Genomic DNA, 13,615 nt, shown 5'->3' on the forward strand with positions numbered 1-13,615 from the left:
ACTATTAAAAAGGCAAGCAATCCAATTTTTAAAATAGGCCAAATGCCTTGAATAGACATTTCACGAACAAAGCTAGACAAGTAATCCACAGACCCATGAAAAAGTGCCCAATACTGTTCACCAAAAACTGCATATTAAAGCCACAAGAGGACATTCAAATTAATAGCTCAAATGGGAAATTTGGCAATATGAAATGTGACAAGGATGAAACGAGAGCTCTCACACCTAGCTTGGCAGGACTGTTAACTCGCACATCCACTTTGGGAAAATGTTTAGTAGTTCCTTATTAAATCCCATATATACCTACTTTTAAATCAGCAGTTCCACTCCTGGATGTTCATCCAAGAGAAAGGAAAACATGTCCACAAAAAGTCTTGTACAAAATGCTCACAGCAGCTTTATTCACCTAAGCTGTAAGTGTAAACAGGCTAAATGCTCACTGACATGAGAAGTCATGAGCAAACTGCACTACACTCATGTAATGGAGTATTATTCTAGTAAAAAGGAACAATGTACTGAACAGTATGGATAAACTTCACAATACAGACACTATGACAAACACAGAAGAGCAGACAGTACGTGATCCCTTTACATGAAGTTCTAGAGATGACACACTAACATAAAGTGCAAAAAACACCACAACAGTGATTGGCTGTGGGTAAGAGGCAGGGACTGACTGGGGAAGGACAAAGGTGTGAGCTAACTAGACATGTCTACTTTTCAGAATACAAAAGGTAAGATCTGAACGCTTTGATTAATGTATAATCTCAAGACAAAGAGTCATTAAAAAATACAAGGAGAAAGGAATAGATGCAAGTATAAATAAAAGAATGGCAGTGACGATGATGACTGAAGCTACGTCATAGGTGCATGGGTATTCATTACCCTATTTTATTTACTTCACATAATTGAAATTTTTCACAATAAAAGTCTGAAATTTAAACAAAAGGGGCTGGGACTTGGCTCAAGTTATAGAGCACTCGCACAGCAAGCGTGAGGTCCTGAGTTCAACCCCCAGTACTACTACAGTAAATAAATAATAGATAAATAAAATAAAAGGCAGAAGCAGGATTTTGACCTCATGAAAGGTAAGTTAGAGAACCAGGACTATTAATCATTATATTCTGCTTCTTTAGTTTCATTAAGAACATATTTTATGCTTAGCTACTTGTGAGGCTGAGATTCAGAGTACTGTGGTTCAAAGCCAGCCTGGGCAAATAGTTGGTGAGACCTCCATCCCAAAAATAATCAGAGCAAAATGGACTGGAGGTGTGACTCCAGCAGTAGAGGCCTGCCTTCCAAACACCAAGTCCTGGGTGCTAATCCCAGTCCCATATACAATAAAAAGAACATATTTTTCTTGAAGATGTGTGAAAACAATTTTTCCATTTAAACAAATGCAATCATGTAACTTACTAAAACGCAAAGTTTTGATACATTTGAATATATAAGAAACTAGACCTTGAATCATTATTCCAACAAACCACCAACAAAAATTTCATGGAATAATCAGACTAGGTATTTGATATTAAGAAACTATCAAAGTTTTTAGTTATTTTTTAAAGAAGAGTCCTTATCATTTTATAAACACATCCTGAAGCATTTATAGATGAAATGAAATTACATGATATGTAGGACTTGCTTTAAAGTAGCCACTTCTAGAGGGTGAGCGTACAGATGCAACATGACTGTCGTGTTGATAATTCCTGAGAGCTGGGTGGACTGTACACTGGAGTTCATCACACTACTCCATAGCACAGTGTGATGGCCAATCTACTATGGAATCTCAGCACCCAGGATGGGGAGACAGAAAGCTCTCAAGGTCAAGGCCACCTTGGGCAACACTGCAAGACCCTGTTTCAAAAAATTCCGTTACAGGCTGGGCACGATACCTTATGCCTATAATCTCAGGCACTCAAGAGGCAGAGAACAGGAGGACCACAGCCTGAGGGAGCCAGGAGAAAAAGTTAGTGAGACCCCCCCCCCATACAATAAAACTAGGCATGGTGGCATGTGCCTGTCAGTACAGCTATGCGGAAGGTGTAATGGGAGGATCAGGGTCCAGGTCAGCCTAGGCAAAAATGTAAAACCCTATTCAAAAACAGCTCAAGTAAAAAGGGGATGGAGATGGCTGAAGTGGTAACATCCTACCTAGCAAGCAGTTCAAATCCCAGTACTAAAGTGGGGAAAAAGTCACTCTAAAGACAAAGAAAAATCACACTGGAATCCAAACTGTCTTCCCTGAAGAATTAGTCTTCATATGCATTGACCCATTCTGGTAATCTTACCGCCAAGGTGCAGTTCTAAGCCTCTTCTCCCCTGCTCCCACATTCCCACAGCAAACACAAAACACAATTGTTAGCTTATTTATAGTCACAGCAGTATCTACACATCCACTCTTTTCTCACATCTCCAACCTCTTCAACTATGCTTCAATTTGGCTAATGTCCAGGAAAGTGTGTATCCTTATTTTAAAGGGACACAACTGTGGAATGGAAAGGTACCTGCTGAATCCTTGTACTGGCTGCAGCCTAGGACTGGATCTGTACCAACCTGAAATGGGCAGTGAGCTCCATGTGGGAACGCAGTGTCTGGTGGCAGGCCACACACCTGACCTGAAATGGAACGTCTTTGCACAGAGAGATGAGAAGTTTCTTTGCAAAAGATGGAAATGATATTGGATGTGCTATTCCCTTGTCATCTGAAAGACAAAATAAACTACAACGTGCAAAGTAATCTGAACAGAGTGACCCAGCCTTTCTCTGCTTTCACTTTTTCAACATGAGCTAGAATAAGTATCTACGTAATTTAATTTTATGGGAAACCATTTTCTAGCCTCAAATAAAAGGGTGCCTCATACTCAAAATACAGAGAAACACCCAATCTCCCAGATATCATAGACATAACAAAACATTATCCTGAATAAATATTTTCTTTATAAGTTTCTGTTTATCCTCAAAGTAAGTAAACCTAACAGGTTTCAAATAAATACTGAGAATCTTTTTTTTAAAAAGTAAGAATTTAAATAAAAATCCATCACATTCACAGTTCTAAAACTAACGTGAGGATAAGCAACTTCAAAAATGACCTGAGAAGTATGATTAGCAAAAGCTGAAGTTTAGTGATTTTCACCAGAAGAGATATTAACATACCACCCAGTTTAAAGCTCTGATGGAAGTGATTCTTTCCAGACATATGCTTCAAGCACTCATCCTTGCTGCTAAAAAGAAGAAAGCAATTTGGACACGCAAAGCACTGAATAACCTGAGGAAGAAGGCTGCTGCTGTGCCCGTCATCTGCAGCTACCTACAACAGAAGGAGGCTGTGTCATGGCCAACCAAAATCAACGCTCAGGTTTTAAAAACAAACTTTCAAACTTTTCTGTTTATTATTCATTTAGAAAATTTTTATCAATTTTTTAACATGAAAACTTTTATTCCTGGAATGTGAATAATGAAACTTTTGATAAAAAAAGATATCATATGTAAAAGTTAAATTTTTTTCCCGGAAAACAAATTATAGCCATCTTTCCATGACAAAACATCAAAGAACATTTTCTACATATTTCATTTCTTTTGTATGCACTCATATGCAGTATATTAGTACATAAATGTGATCACAATACATACACTTTTTCTAACACTTTGCTTTGTTCACACTACCTTCAATGTCCTTGAAGGTTATAAATACACACTCTTCTATAAACTTGTCTACACTTAAATCATTTACAAAGACACAGAATTAATTTACAAGGGGCACGTTAACTGTTTTATCAAAGGGTCATCTTATAGACTCTCCTGTTAGTTTTCTCATGCCATCATAATGGAAATTCCTAAAAAAAAAAATCTACTAGCATAATTTAATGCATACTTTATGGGGTTATTTTGTTCTTGTTTTGGTTTTTTTTGGTGTGGCTAGGGTTTGTACTCAGAGCTTCATATTGTGAAGCAGGCTCTCTACCACTTGAGCCAGACTTTCAATCCATTTTGTTCTGATTATTTTGAACATGGGGTCTTGTGAACTATTTGCCTTAGTTGGCCTTGAACTGTGATCCTCCTGACCTCAGACTCCCGAGTAGCCAGGATTTTACAGCCACCAGTGCCCAGCTATCCATGTTACCCTTGTAGCAACCCCAGGAAGTTCCATTTTTATTATTTACAATCATTACTACTACCACCATTATACCTATAAAGAAGTTATACCCCTAGAAGCAACAAACATGCCATTCAAACTCAGCTTTGAATCTTTGGTTATGAATTCTATGCTCTTTTCACTATCCTACCACAACCTCTGATCTTGTTTTGATTTGATGAGTGCCACACAGAAGAAGTAACACCTGGCGGATATTTGGAATTCCAATTAGAAGGTTCTAAATGATAAGAACAATAAGGGAAGCCAGGCAAAGTATCACACACTTATAATCCTAACACTCAGGAGGCTGAGGCAGGAAGATCAAGTTTGAGGTCAAATTTGGCTACATAGAAAGTTCCAGGCCAACCTGAGCTACATAGCAAGAAGTTGTCTCAATAAAACAAACAAACAAAGAGCAATAAAGGCATTTATAACCACCAATTTATATAAGTTTCTCGTATTTGAAGAAACTAAAACTAAGTAAAGAAATTTTAGTTCAATTACAAGTTATAAATGGATCCAAAATTAGTTATTGTTTAAATTATTTGTTAAATAGAATCAAAACAGAATTCTGCATAAATTTTCATTGAAACATACCTATTATAAAAGTGTGACATATTTGAAAATGCCTTCTACAAACTGAGGGAAGAACTGGAAATATCATGTCTATTAAGTTAGCCTAATCGATTTCTTTTTGTCATGTTTTTGGTTAAGTAAAATAAAATACATTGCAGAAATATGTACGTCAGAAAAGTAAAGCCACAATGAGACTAATTCATCCATGTGCATAACTATGTTCAGAAAGATACACCCTGTGAGAACGGCAAGGATGTGGGGAAACCGGAAGAGTGCATCCACTGCCACTGGGCAAGTGAAACGGAACCGAGAATTCCACAGGAGTTAGGCAGTGCTTCAAAAATTAAAGAGTTACCAGATGACCCAGCAATTCCACATGCTAGAGGGGTCAAAACACAAATCCATTCAGACTTGGATATTTGACTATGGAAGCATTACTCTAATTATAGTCACAAAGTAGAAACAAACCAAACATCCATACACTGATGAGCTGGTATCCATACAAGTATTACTTAGCAATAAAAACATATTAAATACTGATACATGATAAACATGGACAATCATTAAAAATATTATAGCTAAGTGTAGTGATTTGGATATGAAGTGCCCTCCCCTGCCCCAAAGGCTCATTCATGTGCTGAAGGCTTGGTCCCCACTGCTGGATCAAATCCCTGACTGTGACTGGATCATGAAGACTCTGACCTAATTGATGGATTAATCTACTGATGGACTCCTAATGTGATGACTTATTGGGAGGTGGCAGAAACTTTGGTAGGTGGGGCCTAGTTAAAGGAAGTAGGTCAAGGAAGGTATGTCCTTGGGAGTCCCTCTTTGTTTCTCTCCTTTTGCTTCCTTGTTGCTATGAGGTAACCAGCTTTCCTTTCTCATGACCTTCCTCCATGATGTTTCTGATTTGCCAATGGAGCCAGACTACTGTAGACTGAATCCTCTGAAATTGTGAGCCAAAATGAATCTTTCCTCCTTTGAACTGTTACTCTCAGTTTTTTTGTCACAGTGATGGAAAGTCTTCAGTAAATAAAAGAATTTAGTCGCTAAGACCACAAATTGACTCCATTTATATGAGATATAATAGTTTAGTGGTTGTCTAGGGCTTGGGAGGACTGGCTAACAAAGGAGAAAAACCAACTTAGATGATAAAATAGTCTCAAAAACAGAAATAGACACTGAGGTTCACAGAAGCTGATAGCATATCTACCACTCTCCTTCCCCTCCCCGCAAAAGTGAGAAAAGACGTTACCTGATGACACAATACACTGGGGATGTCTTTAAGGTCAAATGTCACTAAATACGTGCTACTCAAAGTATGACCAAAGGACCAGCACTGGCATCACACAGGAGCTTGTTAGCAATAAGAATCTAAGGCCCATCGCATACCTAGTGAGCCAGAATCTGCATTTTATCAAAACATTCATATTCACATTAAATTTTAAGAAGACCTAGCATAGAAGGAAACAGTCAGAAATGAGAAGGGGAGAGGAACAAGGGGAACATTCTCATTGGAGAATGTCATCTTTACAAAATCAGATTCACAGCAATGAAAAACAATGTGGCTTATACAATCTTCCAGTGACCTCTTCTGGTGGATTTAAAAGACTAGTAGGAAGTGTATTACTTCCTACTAGTTTCCTGTACAGTCCTCAGGACAGGCAAACCAGGAATATGCCAAGAGCATGAAACTAATAAAATTAACAGTGGATCGCAGGTCTGTCTGATACCAAACCTTTTGCTCTTTTTACTTTTACCATGATGCTTCTACTAAGAAAGCAGAATGCCACAGATCTAATTCTTGGAGAGAAGGCAAAACAGCATGGAAGGTGTGATTCCCACAAAGAAAATGAACAAATTAATGAAATCTGGGAAACACAAATTGAAGAATTAATTTAAGATTATTCAAATTTGCAAAAGAAAAAAGACAAGTGTGCATATTACAAAGAAAAAGCACTTGGAATGTGAACCAAGGAAATATGCCCTGAAAGAACTCAAGCTCGAAAAAGAATATTATGCTACAAACACTTTAAAAACGATGGGAACACTGGGCATGGGGGCACACACCTGGCATTACTGGGGTTTGAACTTGGGGTGTCATTCTTACTAGACAGGTTGCTTTACCACTTGAGTCACTCTGCTAGCCCAGGGATCATGAGTTTGAAGCCAGCTTGGACTACCTATTGAAACCCGTCTCCAAACAAATAAAAATTATGGAAAGCATTACTCTTGCGCTCTCTCCTCCTCTTTTCTCAAACCTCCCATATGTCGTGGCATTTTTTTCTTCAATATCTTTTTGCTTCACTTTAAGGTCTTCATTCTAAGTGTCATTATTTCAGTCACACTTACTCTCATCTTAAAGTTAAGTTACTGCAAAAGTCACTTAAATTGGTCTCCTGTCCACATCTTGAATCCACTTTGATTCAAGACCATTGAGTCTTTTTGGTGTCCCTAAAAAAAAAGGGGTGTGGGGCGGGGTGGGGGAGGAGAAGGGAAGAATAAGGTTCTAGAATTTTAAGAACTTCCAGCTCTAAAGGTATAAATCATTATTTTCATCATGGCACTGCTCTGTAACAGTGTTCTCCAGGATCAAGTTCGAAATCCAATGCCTTTACAATTGTCGGCCATCTGTGTTGGCCATCCCACAAGACTACCTACCCTCAGACACCTATACTCACTGCTACAACTTATTACAGCAAAAAGTATACAAAGCAAAATCAGCACAGGGAAAAAGACAAAGGACATGACAGAGAAAATGAGATATAAGAGTCACACAGGACACATTTAATTCCTCCATCAACAAGATGAGGTATGATACATATGAACTATGGTCTACAAGGCTAGTTATCAGACATTCAGTGTCCAGGGGCTGGTCATATAAGCAGTCTCTGCCTAGAATGTACCAGACTCTGAAAGCGTGCAGTCTAGACACAGTGAGGCAATCTCAAAATCCAAGATCCTAGACACTAGCTAAGACCCAACATGGCAAACCTTGGTAAGGACAATAATCTCAAGCTGCTGTATGAACTCTTCTGCAAACTGCCATTCCACCATAAGCTCCAACCTTACTTGAATTCCATCATTGTACTTCCATCTACCCAAATCCCATCTTTGAGGTCCTACTCTCTTCCACCTGTGTTGTCAGATTTTCTGATGTGTTTCTCCTCTTTCTTTCTCTGAAGTCCAGTTTTATTTTGTTTACCATTGAGGCTTCATTCTAGAACTCAAGCTCTCTGTGTGTAACAGCTATTATTGATCCCTCTCATACTACAGATGCAGTCTCTCAAAAACTAATGACTGTGTACAACAAAGTCTGCTTCAAAAATGCACATCTGGGGCTGCAGGAGTGGCTCAAGCAACAGAGTACCTGCCTTCCAAGTATGAATCCCTGAATTAAAACATAGGTAACACACACACGAAAAAAAAATGTTCTGGGAATATTCTTTGCTGCTAGGGCAGGAAGGGCTACAGAACTCAACTTGATATACTTGAGTGAGTAAGTTTTAATTCTCTACTGTGAGCCTACACAGAATCTTAGCTCTGTCCTTCTTAATTTTCAGAGATAGTTCTTGATATAAGCAAATTCTGAAAACATGATTTAGGAAAAACTACTAATTTGTGGACATTACCACTTCATTATATCAAAACCTAATATTCACTCAGAAAACCCATCAAGTATGGAGTTCTCACAGGTTCTAATTTACCAGGATATTTAACGTGGTACTCTTTTTTCATTTTCCAGTACTAGAGGATCAAACCCAGGGGCATGCTAGGCAAGCACTCTACTACTGTGCTACACCCCAAGCCCTTAGTTTTTGAGAAATGGTCTCCCTATGTAGCTCAGCCTGGCCTTGAACTCACTATGAAGCTCAGCCTGGCCTAGAACTTAGCATCTTCCTGCCTTAGCTTCCCAAGTACTGGGATTACAGATGAGTATCAGCATGCCCAGTCAGCACTGCTTTTAAAGACGGAAGTTAAACAATTCATCCAAATGAAACTGACTAAAATGTAACACAGTCAAACAGAAGAATACTATTCATTGATTTAAAATGTAAAAATGTGTGCATTACTCAATTATTCACAATTCACTGCTATTTTTAATCACAAGACAATTTAGATACTTCATCCTATGTAAAAATATTTGTAATATAAAACATATACATCAAAATGTTAAGAGTGATTTTATCTCTGTGAGGGTAAGAGTACATTCTTATTTTCATTTTCTTAACGTTTTTAAATAATGAACATAAATAGTAATCCCTCCTTTATCTGTGGGGTAATTGGTTCCAGGATCCCTTGCAGATACCAAAATCTGACAGTCAAGTCCTTTAAATGAAATACCATAGTATTTATACATAACCTACGTACATCCTCTGATGCAATCTTTTTTGGCGGTACGGGGGGTTGAACTCAGGGCATTCCACTTGCTAGGCAGGCCTCAACCATCTGAGCCACACCCACGGCCCATCCTCTGGTATACTTTAAATCACTTTAGTTTACTTCTAATACTTAATATAATATAAATGCTAAATAAACAGTCATAATACTATATTGTTTAAAGAACAACGACAAGAAAAAAAATAGTACATGTTCGGGCCAGACACAAAGTTTTGAAAATGTGTTTGAATCCACAGATACTAAACCCACAGACATGGAAGTCATGCTTTTGCAACACTCACAAATCATAGAAGAGATATACTACCAAATATGGTAAAAACCCACTGGAATTCTGTACTACATGGGTTTGCATACTTACGAATCAACTCACGCCCCTTGAGATTTAACAGTTAATGAGACCTAAGTAAGTCTTTTAATACAAGCTCCATTTCTTGACACTACCATTTAAGTAAAGGTAATGCACTTAACAATAGGGTCTGAAGGAGTCAGTGGCTCACATATGTAATCCCAGCTACTCAGGAGGCAGAGATCAGGAAGATCTTGGGTCAAAGCCAGCCCTAGCAAATAGTTCTCAAGACCCCATCTCGAAAAAACCCATCATAAAAAAGGGCTGACAGAGTGGCTCAAGCGGTAATAGCACCTGCCTAGCAAGTGTGAGGCCCTGAGTTCAAACCCCAATGCTGCCAAAAAAACCAAAAAACCAAAAAGAATAGGGTCTGATTCCTCATCATGAGATCAACTCAAGAGCATCTTGAACAAGGAAAATTACAAGGCAATTTCACCTCACGGAGCAACTCCACGAACAAAAGAGGTTTCAGTCACAATCTCTAGGACTGGTGGCTTGCTTTTAGCTATCAAGTTTACCTGCCCACAATAATTTAATGCTCCAATCATTTTATTTTCAACAGACAGCTTTTATCCACATGTGCATCATTAGTAATTGCAAGCTTAGGAGCAAAATGAACAAAACCCATACCAACTCCACGATTATCTAGACAAAGAATATCTATTCTTAGGATGTGCTCTTACCTTGTCAAAAAGATGATCCCTGTATTGCTGCTGGGTGACAAATTTTTTGTAACATACTACACAAGCAAAGGAACTGGCCAAAGGTCCCCGTAATGTGATTGCTGGGTCACACGGAGAGTGGTCAAACCTACCCAGCAAAAGGGAAGTAGCATTAGAAAGACGTATGATCTGGGGGATGAGGTGTGTGTTGTATTTGTGACACACACACACACGCAGATAAACAAAGTCTTCTGCACTTCTCTTCCACTGAAATATTAAATAATGTTCTTCAAATTTAAGAAATATTAACTTATTCCCAAATGCCAGTCCCCTCACAGTGACCAACAGATAGCTGAAGAGTTCATAAAAGTAGTCAAGATCCTACAAAAGGGACTTAACATTTCTTGCCAATTTAAAATTTATAAGCCCACTATCTTTTCCTCTTGTTTTGATTACCACGAGACCCCAAGTAACTTTAAATGATTCACAAATAACTTATTAAATGAATGATACCCCCATCTTTAGACTTTTGGCATGGTCGCAGATATATAGTTCAGTGGTAGAGCACTTGCCCAGCATGATCCAAGTCCTGAGTTTGATCCTCAACAGCACAAAAACACAAAAAGCAAAAAAATATTTCTGGCAATCTGTTTCCTGTAAATGGCTTTTAATGCTGTCAATGTTCATTTTAACCACTTAACAAATCTGTGTCATTATAAGTTGTCTTCAGATTTTTAAAAGGTGAAGGGAGGCATAAGTAGAGTGAGTCTTCTGGAAAGGACTTGGAGCCACAAACTCTCAATTCTCCCCCTTTCAACTACTAGAAGGGAGGCTGAGAGAAAGATTTACACTGCTGTGCTCTACGATTAAAAACCCAGCAGACTGAGAACCATTTTCATACACAGAATACTTTTTAAATTAATTTTGCTTACACTGATTTGCCTTTAGTATTTATTTTATAATCCCAAATTAGCTTCTATAAGATAGACCAAGTATCTGTTAAGTGTTCTGTGTCTCTTGAAATTTACATTTACGGGCTGGATTTCTCTAAAACTAACAAAACTACATTTCTACACAAAATGTCTGTTCAGAATTTTCTTAGACATACTAAGGAAAAATGCAAACCTAAAGGCTATCATCACTAGAAAATCTGACATCACAAATCCTTCTAGGAAATCTAAATATAAATTAGAAATAATCACATCAAAATAGTACAAAACAACTTGTATTCTGAATATAAAGCTACAATCACAATGGCACTTTCATTTAACAAAATCACTTTGGGGGCTGGGGTGTAGCTCAGTAATGGAGTGTTTGCCTACCATGCACTAGACCCCGGATTTGATCCTCAACACCACAGAGAACAAAAACAAATAGGTAAATCACTTTGCACTCACTCAATCCTCAGCACCAACGATTCTGAGTACCCTACTTACCTTTTCAAATGTCCTAAGAGAAGATGCCCATTGTCAAATTCCTTGTTACACTGCATTATAGGACATGAAATTGGTTTCTCAGACTTTCGAATTTGGCCTCCTCTTCGGAATGTGCTTCTCATTCCAGAACTAATCACACCTGTTTTAAGTCCTACAACAACAGAATACACATTCTTCAGTTACTATTTCATACACTTGTCCTTTTAACTAACTGGTGATTGAAATTATGACAACACAATGAAAATTAAAACCATTGAGTGGATGGTCCTAATTATAATTGTTTACAATCTCGCTTACAATAGATATAATAACCTAAAAGTAAATACACTTGTTTGGGACAAAAACAGTCTTCAACATCTCTACTTGACATTCTCTTAATGGGGAAAATCCATTTCCTTAAATTCAATAGTCAAGAAATGTCAAAGATAACACATATCAGAAAGCAAGCCCCTCCTTCCTCATTTCACTTACATAAGTTGGTAAAAATCTTTCTTTTATTCCAATTCTTATTTTCTCTTTTAATTATTTTAAATGTACTATATAGTTGAGCTAACTTGAGCTAAGTGACAGATGGCCTGGGTTCTATGAAAATTATGTTAAACAGTGTAACTGAAGAGAAGAGTGGAGAGTGAAGAGGGCAGGGCGGCAAGGAGGGAGCATGCAATTTTCTCAATCAGCTCCAATCTGGACGTCAGGTGACACAGGTGTCCGCAATACCAAGTTTAAAGAACACAAAGCAGCGACTTGTATTTTGTCTCTTCTCTTTTGCCATCTTTACCATCTCTTAATCGACCTCTTTTTGTCCAGGTCTGTTACTTCCCTTCCTTTTACTATAATCTTGATTTTATGGTCATGCAACTCTTGTAGACTAATCCCTTATCAAACTTTCTCAGGAAAACTACCAACACATGATGTGTGTTGTATAAAAAGAGAATTGTGAAACTGCCAAGAGGATTCCAACGCACTGATAGTTTGATACATTTCTCTTACTACTCTTTTGTTGATGATTGCACTCCAATGTCTTAAATATTTTATACAATAGAAAACTGGGTATTTATTTTTATGGCAGTCTATATAAAGCTTCTAATCATCTAACAAGAATAAAAATTTTCCATTAGCATAATTTAATGCCTTATATATCTTAGTCTTTATGTGGTGAATGTGTCTAACTATCAAATGCATATAAATGCACTCTGGCAACAATAAATGGAGAAGACAGCATAAGGCATTCAATGATAATCCTTTTAGTGAGTGAGTGAGTGAGTGAGTGAGTGAGTGAGTGTGTGTGTGTGTGTGTGTGTGTGTGTTGCTAGAGATCAAACCTGAGGCAAGTGGCCTACCACTTAGTTAAACCTGCAGCCTTATCTTTAAAATTTTTAATGCTATCACAATTATGACAGTTTTATGAGTGTTCATTCACATTCTGGATGCCTCCCATTAGAACCTTTATTTAGTTATAAGTAGATCCTGGATAAAAGTTATGTTGGAAAAAGAAATTAATCCTTCCCTACCCCATGGGAAGGCAAAATACAGTCTAAACAACTTTTCATTTTAAATCGTGTAGAGAGCATTGTTTAAAAATCAGTAACAGTTTAAATTTATGCAAATGAACCCTACTATAAAGAACCATAAAAAATGAATTGTCAAGTGGGGCTTGGAGGCCCTTGTCTGTAATCCCAGCACTAGGGAGGCAGAGCTAGGAGGCTCTGGAGTTCAAGACCAGCCTAAGCTGCATAAGGAGACCATGTCTCAAAAAACAAAAACAGTCTATGGCCATACCACCTTTAACGTGCCTGATCTTGTCTCAAAAAACAAATTAAAAGAAAAAAAAAGGGATGAACATGTGGCTCAGTGACAGAGCACTTACCTAGCATGCATTAGACCCCACTAGACCCTGGGTTCCATCCTGAGAGCTGCAAACAACAGGACTATTCAAAATTAGAGTAGTTATAAATGAAATAAAGTAATTTTGATTAAAAAGAAAAAAACCCCTAAATTATAGCTGGGATCCAGTGGCTCATGCCTGTAATCAGAGCTACTTGGGAGACTGAGATTGGGAG

General features: G+C 37.8%; 1 protein-coding gene across 5 annotated transcripts in view; it reads right to left on the reverse strand.

The window, feature by feature from the left end:
* Znf451 (zinc finger protein 451) overlaps positions 1-13,615 on the reverse strand; it is a 68,674-nt gene that overhangs the window by 17,680 nt on the left and 37,379 nt on the right. For all 5 annotated transcript variants that reach the window (XM_074081827.1, XM_074081825.1, XM_074081826.1 and 2 more), the window contains 4 exons: positions 11,556-11,706; positions 10,141-10,267; positions 3,153-3,306; positions 2,554-2,701 (listed from right to left, as the gene is read on the reverse strand). In XM_074081827.1, the coding sequence (XP_073937928.1) occupies positions 2,554-2,701; positions 3,153-3,306; positions 10,141-10,267; positions 11,556-11,706 (580 nt within the window). The remainder of the gene's footprint in view (positions 1-2,553; positions 2,702-3,152; positions 3,307-10,140; positions 10,268-11,555; positions 11,707-13,615) is intronic.

Source organism: Castor canadensis, chromosome 8 (assembly GCF_047511655.1).
Source record: "Castor canadensis chromosome 8, mCasCan1.hap1v2, whole genome shotgun sequence".
NCBI classification, from domain to species: Eukaryota; Metazoa; Chordata; class Mammalia; order Rodentia; family Castoridae; genus Castor; species Castor canadensis.